The following is a 17,801-nucleotide window of genomic DNA, read 5'->3' on the forward strand; positions in this document are numbered from 1 at the left end:
GTCTCCCATGTCCCATCTATCTTTGGTCCAATTTTCTTGATACTATTGTGTCGGGGATTGTAGACATGATCATGTCTGGGAGGGGGGGACAACAGGAACAAATAGTAAAATTCCTCCAGCTGTTATAAACAGTTTTCCTGTTGTCAAAAAGGGAAAACAATGAAGTGATTAATCTTGCAAAGATATAGTTGATCGAAGAATGAAACTGCTAAGAAGCATCTGGTTTGTCTAATCTGGCAACATGTTTTGCATGAAACAGCAGCCTAGGACTACAGCATTTACCTTAAAATGCTGGGATATGCTATGTATTCTCATCACTTCTTGCTGTATTCAGTCATAGAACCTATTCTACCCATCTCCAAACTTTATCTTAAGAGATTGTTCGAGGTATGACTGCATTTTACTGTACTGGCCATGTTCTCCTTTCTTGGAGATGGTTTATTGGAAAAGTGCTTTTTTAAAATATAGCTGTGAACTCTAGAGTTCATAGCCAAGGCAGGCTGTTTTGTAACTTCATTAAAACAAGTGGAGTCTCTAAAAACTTAAGAAAATAATGTGCCAAGCTTAGCTGTACTGAGCTGCACAGTAAGGTTTAGCTATCTCATCTTGAGTTTTGGAAACAGTATTGCTAGCTGTTGTTAAAATGTACTATACTGTATTCTTAATCATAGGAGAGTGTTTCAGTTCAGAAATATTAGTGGGTGCAGAATTTGGACCATTTACCCCATTTAGGAGGTGGTGTGGCATGGAAGCATATTTCTTCAGCCTCTCATATTAGTTGCTGCTAGTAATCCACTTTGCTTTTTTGATGTCTGAAAACCTAGAGGTAAACATCTCTAAGAAACACAAACCCATCACAATTAAGTCTGATCTGCTTTGAGTATATCACTTTCCCCCAGGTTAAGTCTGCATTGTCCATATAGGGACACTCCTTATGTCCTTCAAACCCCATCCCACTCCACCCTCTTTTGCCTTGTGTGATGTTCTCTTGCACTACCACCTCTTGCTGAGCCAACTGGCAAGAAGGCCAAGAAAAAAAAAACAGGCCCTAGAAGCACAATGACATTTTTAAATTCTGAACTAACTTCTGTCTTAAAAGAGTACAGAAGTTCCCCCAACATGTAAACTGATCACTATAAAGGGTTACTTTTCTTTCCTGGAAGCCACAGAACACATACCATGGTACAGAATAGGCCACTTTAAAACATTACTTCTGGACCTCTTGGATCCTATTTGACTAGTCCCAAATGCATGTGTTGTGTAAAACTTTGTCCTTGATGTATTAACAGAGGTGATGATCAGGGAGCTTTCATATCAATTCCTCCATCTAACATACAGGCTTGGTAGATCAATACCCATCCTAGACAAAATTCACAGATACTTTCTGCACTTGGTTAAACAAATCAGTTTAATATTTAATTTTTACAAAATTCAGATACTTATACAAAAATTGCACTTTAGAATCCATCTACCAGGGAACAACAAAATACTAGATTACTGCACAGTGTTAAAACGTGACCATTTTTAGAAATCTGTTGATTGATGGTTCATTAGTATGGTACATGATTTTGTAACAACCCTCACCCTCCAAAACTCTCCATTGTTTTGGTACTTGTTAGAAAAAATTTACTAGCAGCTTTGCCAAAAGCTTTGCCAAAAGCCTCTGCTTTCAGTACAGTATTGGATCCTGCTTCAGGTGTGGGTAGCAGCTTCCTTCTGGTTCACCTCGGGTAGCTTGGTTTGAAGGAAGCTATGAACACGGGGCCAGATTTTGTTGGTTTCAGTTCCAGAGAAAGATTCCAACACACCTTTCCGCCTACAGAGAAAACAAGAGAGATTACAGTAATGCTTGTCTGCTGTTGTTTCAGATACCTTGACAGATAAGCAGAATAACTCCCTCTACCTGGGAGCTCAACTTCCACAAATAAACCAAGAAAAATTGGATTATTGGAAATCATACACAAGTCCATAATTTTGCTTATTTTTGTACAGTTCTATGGATGGAGAGCATGTAGGTCACGCAACCCTTTCCACCTGAAATCCTGCTCACCTTTGCAGTTGGCTTTTGCCATTTCACTAACTGTCATGTTCTCAGTTCCTGGAATGGGTCAGCATGACAAAGAGTGAGACCTTGACCCTAAGGTAACTTGCCTTACCATATTCCTGTTCTAAACTGGACAGTGTTTCAGTCTCAAGAACACTTCTGATGTAATGCATCTAGAGGTGTTTGTTTCCAGTAAGATAAGATCACAGCCTAAGTCTTACTGAACATAACAGGTTTACTTCTGAGCAAAATAGCTTCCTCTTTCACTGTTTCTATACAACAACTGAAACAGTCCTATGCTGCTGTGAGGCTTTTAAAGAGAAAAGAGTTATCTTTAAAAGTAGTGTACCCTGAAATTAATTAAGAACCTTACCGGTAGTATTCCAGAACAGGCTTGGTTTCTGCTTCATAAGATTTCAGCCTCTTCATAACAGTTTCTGGTTTATCATCATCCCGCTGAACAAGGGGTTCTCCAGTAATATCATCAGTGCCCTGATTATGGTAAAAGACAGGCATACACATGATAAAAATTGCAGGCTAATCTGAGTATTACTGTATTTTACCCACCTGATGAAATTTGTTTGAAGGGCTCTGAAGAACTACCTGATTTTGAAAGACATGTTATGCTTTTACTGTCCTTGTTACATTCCTTCTTCGGCACTTCTTAGCCTTGAAAGTTAGTAACTAAAAAAAGAAATACAAACTTTCCTATGGAGGTCCCTTTATACAGTATTTAAAAATAATTTCCCTCTTCTTTCTCAGTCCATCACAAAGGAAGAGTTAAAAGGTGGGGTAATCTCACTATTCTTTGATTTTCTTTTTTAGAAAAAAATTAAGACACTAAGTTTCAATTTAAAACATTCACAACATTCCTTATTCCATATCTAGGCAGGCTTTTGTACCAATCAGCTTTGGTGATGGTGGTTTGTTTGTAGAGGCAGCATAGATTCAGTGCCCCAACCGCCTCAGGCTGCAACTCTATGCACAGTATACTGAGTATACTGAACTCAGTGGGGTTTAGTTCTAGGATTGCATTGGTAGGCACTAGGTATCTTACAATATTTTAAAATAAGCACAATGCAATAATGAGAACATTACCAATATACAAATAAAAACACGTCCCAACTAATGCAACTGAATTTGGTACAAAGAGCAGGGGGAAAAACACACACTACAAATGGGTGCAAAACAAAACTCGTCTATAAGAAAAGTTTCTACCAGGCAACAAAAAATCACTAGAAGGGGAACCATAACCCCAACTGCCCTGCCATAAGTCCCTCCTCCCAACCAAACCTCAGACAATGGGTGTGACATGATAAGGGTCCCTGATGTTTAGCAAAGTAGAAAGGTGCCTTCATATGGCAAGAGACAGCCCTTTTAAGTATCCTGGTAGCAGGCTTGAAAGGTGAGAATGCATAATATGTTTTTTTCCTCCTAAAGCAGAACAGTATTACAATCAGCACCCAACTCTCAGGTGAGCTACACATCTATGTTATTTTTATTAACAACAACAGGAAAAGTACTCTTTGCAAATCATCCATTTTAGAGTAGGCTGATAAAAGACACCTATTAAGGAAAGGTACAATGAGCGATTTTCAGGTACAATTTAAATACTACTTTTATGTCCTCAGATTCTACAGATCACAGATCTGCTTAGCTCCAGTCTCTTGTTTCTGGCTGGAATGACTGTTCTGCCCTCAACTGTGCACAGACAGTAGAATGACTTAAAACTAAGGCATCTCAACCCCAGCATTATCATAATCACAGTAAATAGCGGAAGCTACTTGTCCATTTGCAAGACAACGTGTGATGAGTCAACTGTTTCATATCACCACACAGAAAGATGTGCATCACTCACAGGGACTTTGGGAGGATTGAAATCAAGATTGTAAACTCTGCCACTGGCAGGATGGATCCAACGTGCAGTCAGGCGTTCTCTGATGGTCTCAAAAGGCACATCTAAGTCAATAACAGTGTCTATTGGACACACTTTATCCAGAGCTTCTGCCTGTGGAACAGTCCTAGGGAAGCCTGTGAAAAGGCAATGATCAGAGTCTAAAAACATAGAAAGGAACTTTCAAGGCGATGGAGCCCTGTTCTAGTGCCAGTAATACTGTTGCTCTCCCCCTGTAACTTAGTTTGCTTAACTTGGTACCTATTTTCTGGGAGCGGGACCCTGGGGTTTGGTTGTGTGTGTTTATTAATGGTAGGAGAGCGGTCTTGCCTTGTAGTTGGGACAGTACTACATGGCACTGTAGTCATTTTCAGTTTTATTATTTGGTCATCAGTTCAGAGCTTATAGTTGAGTTACAAATCAGAGGCAAGCAGATCAGAAAACCAAGCGCTCATCACTTATGATGCTATGAGTGTTCTGGATTATCTCCCCATGCCCAGCATGTTTTATTCGGCCTCCCTTGAGAACAGTAAAATCGAAGTACTGTACAGCAGTCATAGGACTCTGACTGCAAATAACTGGAATAATTCAATTATAAGTGACTATAACTGTAATTACGTAGGAATTGGAAACTTTTTAAAAAGGTTTTAACAGCTACTTCATTGGACTTTCCTTTACCAAATACTGGTCAGCCCAATCCTAACTTGCGGTGGAACAGGCAGGCTGAGTGGCCTGCACAGTATCCACTGCAAGATAGGGGCTAGCTGGAGTGCAACTCTGGGTAGTATTTTTCCCCTTACTCCATGTCACATGCCAGCCACCCCTATGGGGCTACTCTGATCTGCACCAGCAAATTTGCTGGCACAAATCTGAGCAGCCTGAGTAAGGGCACTCAGGCTGGAAGTGGGGGGTTAGGATTTGGCCTGTGCTGCTATAGTATATCCCAGCCCCTTCCCTGGTCTGATCAGTCTCCCAGTCCACCCACCATCACTGCAAAATACCCCTTTGCTGCTTTCATTATGCCCTTCCACCTCCCGTGCTAGCCTACCTCAACAGGCACAAACTTACCCCATCCAAGTCCACATCTGACATGGGGAGGCCAGCACATGTCCTTGTGCTGGCCCAGCCTTGTATGGAGGCTTTACAGCACTTTCGCAATACTATTTTGCCAGTGCAGGGGACTTGCACCAGCCAAAGTCTAGGTAAGGACTATGCTCTTAGTTTGATAGCTCATTAGTTTACTTTTCCTCAATGCCCAACCACTCTTTCCTAATACATATTCATGTATATAACAATAACAATAACAACAACAGGTATTTATATACCGCCTTTCGTGGTCTTTATGCAAGACTTTATTCAAGGCGGTTTACATAGGCAGGCTTTATTTAAATCCCTAGGGATTTTTACAATTTGAAAGAAGGTTCTTTCTTTCAAGAACCACTACATTCAGGTGTTTCATTCTGATCTGGCTTCACATTCTGGCCTCCATCTTCCCATGCTCAGAGCAGATGGAATTGCTCAGCTTCAGCTTGTCAGCTGCTCCAAGGTCGCACGGTACCGGTGGCCTCGAACTGGCAACCTTGTGGATGTTATCTTCAGGCAGACGGAGGCTCTACCCTCTAGACCAGACCTCCTGCTTATACTTAAGCTGCCCTTGCATACATAAAACTGCTGGTTTTCAATCTGTATTTAGGAGTACCTGGGATTCCCTGGAAACTTATCAGGGTTTTCTCCATAAGTCAGTGGCAGTAATAGTGGGCATTACACTACAAGTGGACTCTTGGCTGGCCAGTTGCTATGGAACCTAGAAAGGTGCCAAAGGTTGGCCAACTCAGACACTGGTGGCACCCAATGGGTTATTCGGGGTGAGCGAGGGCATCATGGGGCCCCAATAACCTGGAACCCAATACTGGATAAAACTTACCATCCAGCAGCACATGGTACTGGTCTGCATTTTTCAGCTCACTTAGCATCAGCTGTGTCATAACACCATCAGGAATCAGTCGCCCTTGATCAATATACGACTTAACAAGGATACCAACTTCTGTGGAAGCAAAACCAAACAGAGCACCTCTTTAGAGTCTATGTGAAAATACACAACGAGCCCCTCCCGATTGTTTCTGAACTTTCTGCTTTTCATTAAATATTTCTGCCTCTGCATGAGAAAGATTCAGGAAGTGAACAGTCACTTCTTTAAGGAAGTGACGTCTTCTGTAATAAGGCTAGGCTTAGTAGCCCACTGCGTGTGGCCTTGGCACATCATGTTCGACAGGGGTGCAGTTGCTGAGCAATGAAGGACAATGACAAAAACCAAAACTACATACTGTGTTCAACATACTGTTAGTATTCCACAAACTATTATTAATGCTTCTGTGCATCAGTTCAGTCATCAAAGATTTTTTAAAATTAAACATTTTAGAATGAAGGTTGGATATTTTTCACTTTATTCTTAATGACCTCTTCTTATGGAGGGAATAAGACAACAGGTAGTCCTTCCCTATTTTCCGGACAGTTGGTCAACTCCAGTGACATAGATAGAGGGGGTACAAAGTACTACGTTTTGCAGGGTATCTCACCATGATGTGCAAGCGGTCCCTTCCCCTGCGGTTGCTCTTTCAGCACTGCCTTTGACAGCTCCTCATTTCTGTAGCCATTTTGTAATACTTTGCATCTTTATTCTAAATATGCTAAATTGGAATCAAGTCTGACTATGTTCAGTTAGGTATCCTTGGAGCATCCACACCTATGACTAGGAGAGCCTTAAGGATTTATCTGGATTCTGTTTTTTCACATTCTGCATCACTTGGCCAGGGAACAATTCTTGGCCTTTTCTTCAGAAGCTTCCTTTACTGATGGTCTCCATCTCTTGCGATCCCTTTGCCCCAGTTTCTTCTTTGATAGCATGGCTGACAGAGAAACATACCCCTTAGTGCAAATATAAGGCCCGTGGGCCGAATGCAGCCCCCGGAAGCAATTTATCCAGCCCCTGTTATAATTGAACTCTCCCAGCATGATAATTGGGCTCCCTCATATCTTGGAAAAATGAACAAGATTTTTACATTTTCTCTTCTGTCATTTGCAGCTAATGAATTTCTATACAAGAATAAAGTGCTTATTTCTAGCCATCATCCACTTCATGATGTCACTTTCTGCTTCATGATGTCAGTTCAGACCTTCAGCAAGCACCATGAATGCTAAATTCAGCCCTCTGTTCCTGCATCCTTTTCTATTTTATTATTTTAAAAAGTCACATTTGGACTGGGTCATTGCAGGCACAATTTTTGTGGTTCCCAAGCCACTTTCCATTCAGGAAACTGCTCTTTCTTTCACAGCACACTTCCACCCTAGATGGTCAGCACACTATTCAAGTTGCAATACTATATTTCTTAGCCTATATTCCCACTGAGGTGTCATCACAACTGCTGAATGGTAGCATAGTGACCTTTTCCATCATTCAGCTATAACATCATAAATCTTTGCCAACTTCCGGTTCAGCCAAGCTCCAAGCTGGGTGGAGTTTGGCCTTGAGATGTGGGGCTCTACAGCTTACCAGGAACACTGATCATAGCCTCCTCTCCACCTACAATGTGTTTTTGACCTCATTTTTTTCAGTTGTGACCTCCTAGGGTAGATGATTTAATGTTGGTCTTTAAACAATAATGTACACTAGCACCACTGTCAGACATTTCAGCCTTGCAAGTGTCAACTCAAGTGAATGTTTAACTGAAATGAACTTATGGCTACTGCAGGGTGTGTTTAAACTGGCTAGATGCCTGATTCCATATCACAGGAGATACGTGCAATGTAGAGCAGTAAAACAATGTAACAGAGAACCACTGACTGTGCCTAACCTATCCTTATTCAAGGATCTTGTAGCAAGTACAGTTTTTCTGAATCAAGTAAATGAAATTTAAATGTATATAGATTGATGTTTTCCTACAGGGCCCTCAAACTAATTTCCAAAAAATCAATTAAAACACACATCACTCAATTAAAAAACACATCACTCAAAACACATGCAATAACTAGTGCAGAAGCAACATGTTACAGAAAGAAACATTTCCCAGACTCAGAAGGCCTTGGCAGAGCAACAGTGTTTCACGACATGCCAAATGCTTCTTTGTCAAGCACAACACCAATCCAATCCAAAATTGTCCTCCACAGTACCACTTCACATGATCCACTTACTGAAAGTACCACTAGAAGTAACAGGCAATGACATCAATGCCCATGACTTCTGGGCTGGGGGGCCAGATGCAATGTGACAAACACCAGCAAGAAAATCAGGGTGGTCTGGGGGTCTTTTTGATTGTGGAAAAGTATGCTTTGGAGCTCTGCCCACCAAACTGAGCCTCCTACCACTGTTGGTTGGATCACGTTCCTGGCCTTGCTACTGGGTGGCAGTTGCCCAGGGGTTCAGCAAGTACCAGCAGACACTACCTCAAGTACCACTGGTGCTACCTGTACCACTGGTTGGAGAAACACTGCTCTAGGGAGCATATTCCGATTTCTTCCACCCAATCAGGTCTGCTTTTATCTTTAATCTGTCAAGCCAGGAAGCTGCACAGGGCTGTTTCTGCACCAAAAGCAGAACAGACCCCTACACTCCAGGCCAGGATATGCCATGAATTGCCTGCGGCAGGGCTGCTGCAGACCGGCTGCCCATGTGCACAGCTTGTCATTTTGATACTCCAATGACACAAGAGGCCTTAAGAAAGGAGGCAAATACAACAGACGGCCAGGTAAGGCGGGCTGCAATTCAGAATCTCCAAACATACTCCATGGTCAGAGTTTCACTTCTTGTCCAGCAGAACCAGCAGCAGAAATTTCACAAGGATGCTTCCCCCCCCCCCCATTGCAGCATGAGGTCAGAAGAAAAAGTGCCTGTTTTCATGTGCTGCACCACCTTGTGCACCTGTTTAAGGCACTGGAGTCCTGTTAGGGGAAAAGTGGGGGGAACCTGCCTCTGACTCCCTGGATCCTCCATCCAAAGGTCTGCAGCCTCTGGAAAGGGGGTGACTCCCAAAAGTGGTCCATGCCCAGCCCCCCCCCTTCCCACCTGTCCTTTTGTTCATGTTGTCCCTGAGCAGATCCCCGCTGGAGAGATGCTTCAGGGCGAAGTGCTTGACGATGCGGGCGGAGACGGTGCCTTTCCCGGAGCCCGGGGGCCCCATGATCACGGCCCGCAGCAGCAGCGCCCGCGGCCCCACCATCTCGCTGCGGGAGGAAGGAACCGTTCCGCGGGGCGGAGAGGCGAGGCGTCCGCTCTGCTTGCAAGCTCAAGAGGGGACGTGGCGCCCCCGGAGCATTCTCCTCCTCCGAAGCCGAGCGCGGAGCGCACCCCACAAGGAGCTCGCTGGGGAACAGCCAGGTGCTGCGGCTCGGCTCGGCTCGCAGGGCAGGAAATGGATGCCCAGCTCCAGACGCTCCTCCTCCTGCCTTAGCCCAGCCCAGCCCAGCCCAGCCCAGCTGGGCCGCGCCTCCTGGCACAGACCCCAGGCAGGCCTGCTGCCGGCCTGGAGCTGCTGGAAGAACAGAAGAGCCCCGCTGGATCAGGCCAAAGACCCATCTAGTCCAGCTTCCTGCATCTCACAGTGGCCACCAGATGCATCAGAGAGCACACGAGACCTGCCCCCTAGTGCCCTCCCTCGCATTCTGAGACTCCCTACTTCTAAAACCAGGGCATTGCACAAACCCATCACGGCTTGTAACCTGTAATGGACTTTTCCTCCGGAAATTGGTCCCATCCCTTTTTAAAGGCATCCAGGCCAGATGCCATCACCTCATCCCCTGACAAGGAGTTCCACAGACTAATCACACACTGGGTAAATAAATATTTTCCAATATTTTGCTTTGCCACAGGATTTCTCACTCAGACGTTACTTCTTGACCTGAGTGTTCCTTTCAAAGGTGCAAATGCAGTCACACCTCTTTGTTCACTTTCATTCATCCAGAAGAACAATCACCCACCTCCTCCCCCCCCCCCCGCTGTCCACACAAGATTGCACATTGGTGCGATGTTTGACTACATCTGGTTTAACCGAAGCCAGAGCAGGGGTTTCTTTCTCCCCAAGACTTCTCTTTCCAGAGTGCCTCCCTGGAAGTTCACAAACAGAGCGTGAAAAAAGCATGCCAGGCTTCTCTCGTTCTGGTGCTCAGTGATATTCTGGCTCTGGAGGTTTCCATTAAGCTGTGATCATGGCTAATCTCGGATGATAGATTTGCTCCCCATGAATTTGTCTTTAAAAAAAATCTAAACTAGTGGCCACTTCCAATCCTGGCCTTTAACCACTCTGATTGTGCTAAAGTACAAAAGGATAGTTAAATGCTGTGTGTGCAGTGCATGGTTCTTCTGTCAGTGGAGTTTACTCCCAGTTGAGCATGCACAGAATTATCACAGCTCTATAACCAGGAGTAAGCAGCATCCTTGCATCTCCCTTCTTTTCTACTAGGCATTCACAAGATTGCCTTTCCAGCAGTTCTTCAGCAGCATAGCTGTGCAAGGCCCTAGTCGAACCATTGGAAGGGTGAGCCAGTTGTCCTCACAGATCTGTAGGTCATCAAGAACTCAATGTGCCATTGGGGAAAAGAGCTTTGTGGAAACTAGAGAACGTAACGTTTGTAGGAGGAAATTAAATATACATTTACATGCAACAGTTTGACCTACAGGTTCCCCTCACAGCTAATGACATAGAAACATACACCACTCTTTAGAACACTGGGGCAGCATATCAAATTTCAGTGCCAAGATGTTATTAGCCATCATTGCTGCAGTGAAGGAAAAATTTCCTTCTTTGTGCTGTAATCCACGCATCATTTAATCTAAAGTAGTCCAATTATAGTCAAAGAGATTATTTACTACAAGTAAATGGTTTGCAGGATGCAGTCACTGCCCTTTTGCCTTCCAGATTATCTTGATGCAGTGGAACAGTGTGTAACTGGTAGTGTCGAGTTAGCTGCAGATTAGGTCAGGAAACGTGGCAGCATCAATTTCAGGTTTCTATTTTTGGCAATGCCTCTGCCCAGTCCTGTAATAAATTGGACAAGTTATGCAACTTCTCAGTGTCTCTTTAATCCATCACAATCACTCAGTCATCATTTTACCTTTCATCAAATAAGTTATTTTAAACCTCTCTCCATACTTTCAGCCACATCAAATCCAGACAGTGTTTTTTTCCCTGCTCTTGGGTTGTTTTATTTTCCTTTCAGTCTTGTTACTTTAGTTAAGAATCAAAGGCTGAGTAAAAAAGAAATGCCATCTGATAAAATGCCTAAAACATTTTAGGCAGATATTATTTGCCTAAAATAATAAGACAGATATTAAAGATAGATATTATCTGCACACAGTGTTTGATATTTGAGAGCCAGAGTGGTGTAGGGGTTTGGGAGGTGGACTTAGACCTGGATGATGCAGGTTCAAATCCCCACTCAGCCACAAAGCTTCCTGGGTGACCTTGGGCCAGTCACTTTCTCTCTACCTCACAGGGTTGTTGTGAGGACAAGAAAGAGGGGAGGAGCCGCTGTGTAAACCACCCTGAGCTCTTTGGAGGAAGGGCGGTATAAAAATGTGAAAAATAAATAAATATTTTAAATATCAGGAGTTCCTTGTTCCGAACATCCATCCACTGTGTTGGCATTTCTACCCTATCACTGCATACTCCAAATAGTGGCTCTTTGCCACTGGACAATGGATCTTGTTACTCTCCGGGCAAGGTCAATTCCTCTTGTGTCATGTAGCAGAAAACACCTTTTATCATTCAATGTACATACATAATGCACACGTTTGAAAACAGTACAGGTGGTATGTGTGTTGCAGTTTCACACAGGGCCAGCCCAGGATCTCCTGATGTCCTAAGGCAGCATGCCAAATGCTGCCCCTCCTTACCTGATGCTGCGCCAGACCAACCTTGGCCTCTCCCACTCCCTGGATTGGAAAAGGAAGAGGGAAACAGAGCAGAAGAAAGACATTTTATAGCAGCATGCCAATGAGCCTTGAGATTTGGCTTGCCCTAAACCGAGGCCTTGAGAATTGACTGTCATTGTCTGAGCACCCCATGTAACCATTAACTAAAATCTAACACGTGTCACATGGCACCCTCGCCATCACCGGACCTCGTCCTGCCGGTTTCCTTCAACTGTGTAACATTTGTGGCATTGGCCTTGCAGTTTGGCAGACACCTCAGCTGTATAAAGATGCAACCTGGCATTTTTGGACTGCCCTGGTTAACGTTTTACCAGCCACTCTCTATTCTAATCAATGGATAAAAGCTGTGCATATTATTATATATAAAATGAATGAAAGTAATTCCACATTCACCCTCTGCAAGAGATGCAGCCACATCTCTTGATTTGGCACTACTGTATGGAAAATGAGCCATCAAGATGATATGGCTTCTCAAATGATGTACTGAGGTAGTGATATAATTCTCTTTTAACAGTGCAATCCTATGCATGTTTACTAAGAAGTAAGCCTTGTTGTTGGAATGTGCTGGAATCCCTAGCATGTATGCACTGCTGAAACAGAGAGCGTTGGCTCGGTCATGTCGTGAGAATGGATGATGGCCGGATCCCAAAGGATCTCCTCTATGGAGAACTTGTGCAAGGAAAGCGCCCTACAGGTAGACCACAGCTGCGATACAAGGACATCTGCAAGAGGGATCTGAAGGCCTTAGGAGTGGACCTCAACAGGTGGGAAACCCTGGCCTCTGAGCGGCCCGCTCGGAGGCAGGCTGTACAGCATGGCCTTTCCCAGTTTGAAGAGACACTTGGCCAGCAGTATGAGGCAAAGAGGCAAAGAAGGAAGGCCCATAGCCAGGGAGACAGACCAGGGACAGACTGCACTTGCTCCCAGTGTGGAAGGGATTGTCACTTCCGAATCGGCCTTTTCAGCCACACTAGATGCTGTTCCAGAACCACCATTCAGAGCGTGATACCATAGTCTTTCGAGATTGAAGGTTGCCTACAAAAAACAAAGCCTTGTTGCCAGTAGTGTAGCTAAAGCTGGGTCAGGGGTACAGAGCCCCAGGTAACACACCTGAGGGTGTGTCAAGCCACCCCCCCCCTTTTGCAGGCACTTGGAGTGGTTGTGTGCTGCTCTGAATGGCTGACTGCTTTTTCACCTTTCCTCCCTCCTTTCCAGAAAAATGGGTGAAAAAAGCAGTTGCCCACTCAAAATGGCATGTAACCTCTCCAGAATGCCGTAACCCAGAAGCAATTGAGGGTGACATTATCATGTCTCTGCAATTACTTCTGAATCATGTTTGGAGTCATGACCCCCAGGTGCCAAAGGGGCCAGCTATGCCAACTGATGGGGTTGCTTTTCACTGCAATACTTGCCCAGTCCAGAATTTCTGCTTTGCTGCAGAATTTAAGTGGCATGTAATACAACATAAGTGCACTGGAAGCACATGGGTGAAATAAAAAGAAACAACCCTACATATTTTTGCAGAGGTAAGAATTTATTTCAGAGTTGACTTGGGCATTGCATGATATCATAAAACTGTACTCCAGTTTCAACTACAACTTCTTTTCAGAGAGACTGTTATCTTTTTTAGGCAACTTTATTCAGTATAAAATTTCCTATGCTTGGACTAAATTAAGGTGAGAATTTAAACAAACATTTATGCTATCATTCTAAGCAGAGTTAGATATACGTAGTTAGGCAAAGTTAAATCTTAGGCAGAGTCAGGCACCTAAACGATCCTCACTGTAAGGGAGTGTCTTACTATATGGCATCATGACCACATCATGACACTATCTCCAGACCCTCAGCAATGATGTCATGCGTCATCACTGAACTTCCAGCTTATGGAGCTCCGTGCAATTGAGCTGGCTTTGAGCTGCATAGCTACACAGCTCAGTAGGAACCTGCACCGAAGCCCATTAAAATCAATGTATGTACCTGAAGGATTGTGTCCTCTTGTATATCCCAGCTGTCCTGGAAGAACTATCTCTGCACCAAATAAGGAAATCAAGGGTACATAATAAGCCATCTCTTCTCCTATCAGGACTCAACTACTCGTATAAACCAACTTCTTCGGTTCAGGCTTGCAAGTGGTGGATGGAAATGAGCAAGTCCATTCTTTGTTATTACTTCACATATTCCATGACTTGGCACTGATACTGGAAGCAGATATGCACTGCTTTATGGGATATGCACTGGCACAAAATCAACTCCAAAGGAGAAAGACACGAAATGCCTCCTGCACTGAGCTCATAAAAAAGACTGTATTTTGAGGTTTTGTTTTTTCCTATTGCTATACTGTCTCTAGCCAATAGATGTCACTAATTCTCTGTGCCAGAAACATAATTTTCTGTTTTCATACAGAAGGCTTTTCTTATCTTTTTAAATTGCAGACTGTAGACCTGAAGGTATGGACTCAAAATGTACACTTCCAAATGTAAAGTGAAAAGGTGGTGGTGCAGTGACAGAGCAGATGCTTTGATACATACGGTTCCAGTATCTCTACAGAAAGATAGGAATACATTGTACAAGACGTATGCCAGCTCATTATTGCTTGCACCATGGACTGGGTAAATGCCATCAACAAACAACATAAAGAATTTATGAACTGTGAAGGATGCTAAGAGCACAATGTCCTTGTGCAGACAGTGCTTGACACCATTTGCCACTGCAGATGACAGTGTGCAGTAACTTGGCTGGACCTCTCCAACACCTTTGGTTCCATTGCACACAGCTGTATCTTCACTGCTTGCTGAAGAAGACTTTTTCAATCTGGTCCACAAGCCATACAATGGCTGCTCCAGAGGCAGTGGAAGGTGAAACCACAGAGGCGAGAATGTGCTCAGGAGTCAAACAGCGGCCCCCACTGAGCACAATCATCTTTCAACCTAACCATGGAGACTGGAAGGAAGCAGAGGCATGCACTGAGTGCTCAGGCTGATACATTGTGCACAGTGATTGGTTTGGTCAGTGGGTTGCAGCTGTGAAACCCCAACTTCACAATTCTTGGGAAACATCCTTGCAAGAAATGAGGGTTGGGAAACACATCCTATCAAGAAGTGTTTTCTGTTAAGGGAACCCCACTTGAAAATCAGAGGTGCAGAACATGGGAAAGAACTCTCCTGTGAAAGTTGGAGTGGGGAATCATATGATATGGGCACACCAGTTGGTTTCCTGCCCTCAGAGGGGCAAAGCCTCTGAGGAAAGCTCTCATAAAGGGCTTCTGGGATTCCTACAGAGTCAGGAAGTCTGCCAGAGTTTGACTGGCAGTGCAGGAAAAGGGGCTAATGTGGCTTCCACTATGATGAAAGACCTGGACTGTAGAGAGTGTGCTTCTCTTGTTTGCTTCCTTGCCCCTTGTCAGGAGCTCCCTAACTAAAAATGTGCTGTGCCTGCCACAACTGAGGAAAGATGTGCACAGGTGTGACCAAGGTCAGTGCTATCATTAGGACAAGTAGGCAGCTGCCTAGGGCGCAGACCTCAGCAGGCACAGGACTGACCTTTGAGGGGCACAGTTTTATACAGATTAGCTTTTTTAACCCATGCAAAAAGTTCACCTGCAATAAATGCAACTGCAAAAATGCAATAAAAATAATTTTTTTAAAATTTTAAGATCAATACCACAATATATATAAAACATGTCATGTATGTGAATTTACTAGAGAAGCCAGTGATGTTAGGAACTTTTAGTGGAATAAGAAGTGGCTGGCAAAGAACGTACTGGCTTGATACCATCAAAACAGATACGAAGATGGTCCAACAATTGAAAGAAGCATTCCTTAACAGGGTTACATGGAGAGCTCTCGCCTATAAAATCACCCAGAGTCAGACATGACTGAATGGATAAAACACACACAAAAATAACGTACAGGTGGGTCTCTGTATCTGCAGATCAGGTATCCGCAGAGTCAATTATCCGTGGATCGGGGGGGGGGGCCTGAGCCGATTCCATTTCCTTAGTGTTTGTGTACTAGTGCTGGAAGCGCTAATGTTTCTTCCTTAAACAAAGCAAAATCATTGCTGAAATGAAGAGCAACTGAACCAGTCCGTATGCTAGATGGAACCTAACTGAACATTAACAGGAAGTGCTTCCTGTTAACGTTGAGTTACAGCCCAGTCCCGAGCTTCTCAGTGCCCATGGAGCAGCGGTGCCAAAACAGCTACTGACTGACTAAGCGAGAGGTGCTCACCAGTCCATGTCTCTTTCTTCATTGAGTGCCTGGTTGTGGGGCTATGAGCCTGTTACACAAATGGGGAAAGAATAAAACATTGAGGATGTGTGAGGAAGCAGGATATCTGGTCTTCATTTCTTCTGAATTCATATATTGTTGTTTTCCAGTTACAGATTGCCACACACATTCTGCTGCTGCTTGATTCTTAAGGGATTCCCCAGATTTGGGGGCTACTTTCCATTTGGGGGAGGTTTTCTCAAGGAAGATTCCTTCCATGTAGGGACTCTAACTTTGGGTGGTGGCAGTGTCTCTCACCCCTTCTTTTGACTTCAGTAACCTGCACATCCACCTGAAAGGCATATAATGGGCATGCCAGAATATCTGGCCCTAACCTAAGAGAAACAGTGGGACAGGCAGAAACCACTGGAACCCTGCTGGATTTTGGTCACATCTGTGTATTGGACAAGTTCATCCACTTGACTATGGCCATGCTTATAGGGCTGACCCAGGGTTTCCCACATTTGAATCAGGCAATCAGAAGGGTAAAATTTTGAGCCCTCCAAATTCCATAAAAGAAACTGACTAGTTTGAACTACTGCATGTGCTATCCCAGCACTCTTGTACATTGCCTACTGCCAACTGCCCCTAAAGTGCAGAGAAGGAACTACAGTGAAGTAAGTGCATTCTAGGCAGGCTTGTCTAGCTAGTTGCATTAGGATTTATTATTTTCATTTGCCTTTAAGTTCAAGTATCTGTTTTTGCCTATTTTACATTTTCCAATTCTCCTTTTTGTTTTTGTCTCATTAAATAAACTCTTGTTATTGTTACAGATATTATTTCTTATCTTTATTTTGTTCTGTTCAGAGCTGAGAGCCACTGCCCCTTACTTCTGGACAGGTTGCTTAGGGTTAATGGTACACAGGGCAAGAATGTGTGCAGAGAGTGGCACCAGCCAAATTAGCTGACTTCCTGGATTGCTCATTTAGCAGCCAGCTTCTGTGCTAGGGGTACAGCAGTAATCAGGCTGCCTTCCTTAGACAGAAGGTGGGATGAGGAAGGACACCCCCTTTGCGGGGGCATTTCCCTTTCTGGTGGTAGCACACACCCTTTTTCAGATGACTCCTAACCGCCAGGGATATACTTGAGGGTATGTGGGAAGGTAAGGTCAGGTGTACAGGCTGTGGGTATGCATTTCCCCCCACCTCTGCAAATTGGGTTACAGCAGCCTCATATAGATCACTATAGCTGCAAAGGCAGGAAACCTATAAATGTATCCAATTGTTTCAAACTAAGTCCAAATGATCTTAGTGGGGCTTACTGTCAAGTAAGTGTATACAGGTGGGACCTTGGTATTCACTGATTTGACCTACCACTGATACTGGGGTCCACTTTGAAATGCCTTGTAACAAGGAAAGAAGCACCAAAATTCCATTTCCTACCTTCGCGCTGTTAAATATTTATAATTTCATTGCATTAGATTCCATTATTCACCCCATCTAATTTCTGAATGCGGTATACCACGGAGTCTATACCACTGCATTCTGAGATGACAATGGATGAGCAAGAAACCTACATAAGAACATAAGAAGAGCCCCACAGGATCAGGCCAAAGGCCCATCTTGTCCAACTTCCCGTATCTCATAGAGGCCCACCAAATGCTTCAGGGAACACATAAGACAACAAGACACAACCTGTGTCCTGGTGCCCTCCCCTGCATCTGGCACTCTG

The 17,801-nt window shown here is 44.0% G+C and overlaps 1 protein-coding gene across 1 annotated transcript; it reads right to left on the reverse strand.

Moving 5' to 3' along the window:
• Window positions 1-1,381: 1,381 nt before the first annotated feature.
• AK3 (adenylate kinase 3) lies at window positions 1,382-9,349 on the reverse strand. Its single transcript, XM_066617094.1, has 5 exons — window positions 8,998-9,349; window positions 5,863-5,982; window positions 3,903-4,075; window positions 2,418-2,536; window positions 1,382-1,816 (listed from the first exon to the last, which is right to left on the reverse strand). The coding sequence occupies exons 1-5, from the start codon at window positions 9,149-9,151 to the stop codon at window positions 1,693-1,695; spliced, it is 690 nt and encodes a 229-aa protein (XP_066473191.1). The 5' UTR covers window positions 9,152-9,349; the 3' UTR covers window positions 1,382-1,692.
• Window positions 9,350-17,801: the final 8,452 nt, after the last annotated feature.

Source organism: Tiliqua scincoides, chromosome 2 (assembly GCF_035046505.1).
Source record: "Tiliqua scincoides isolate rTilSci1 chromosome 2, rTilSci1.hap2, whole genome shotgun sequence".
Classification (NCBI taxonomy): domain Eukaryota; kingdom Metazoa; phylum Chordata; class Lepidosauria; order Squamata; family Scincidae; genus Tiliqua; species Tiliqua scincoides.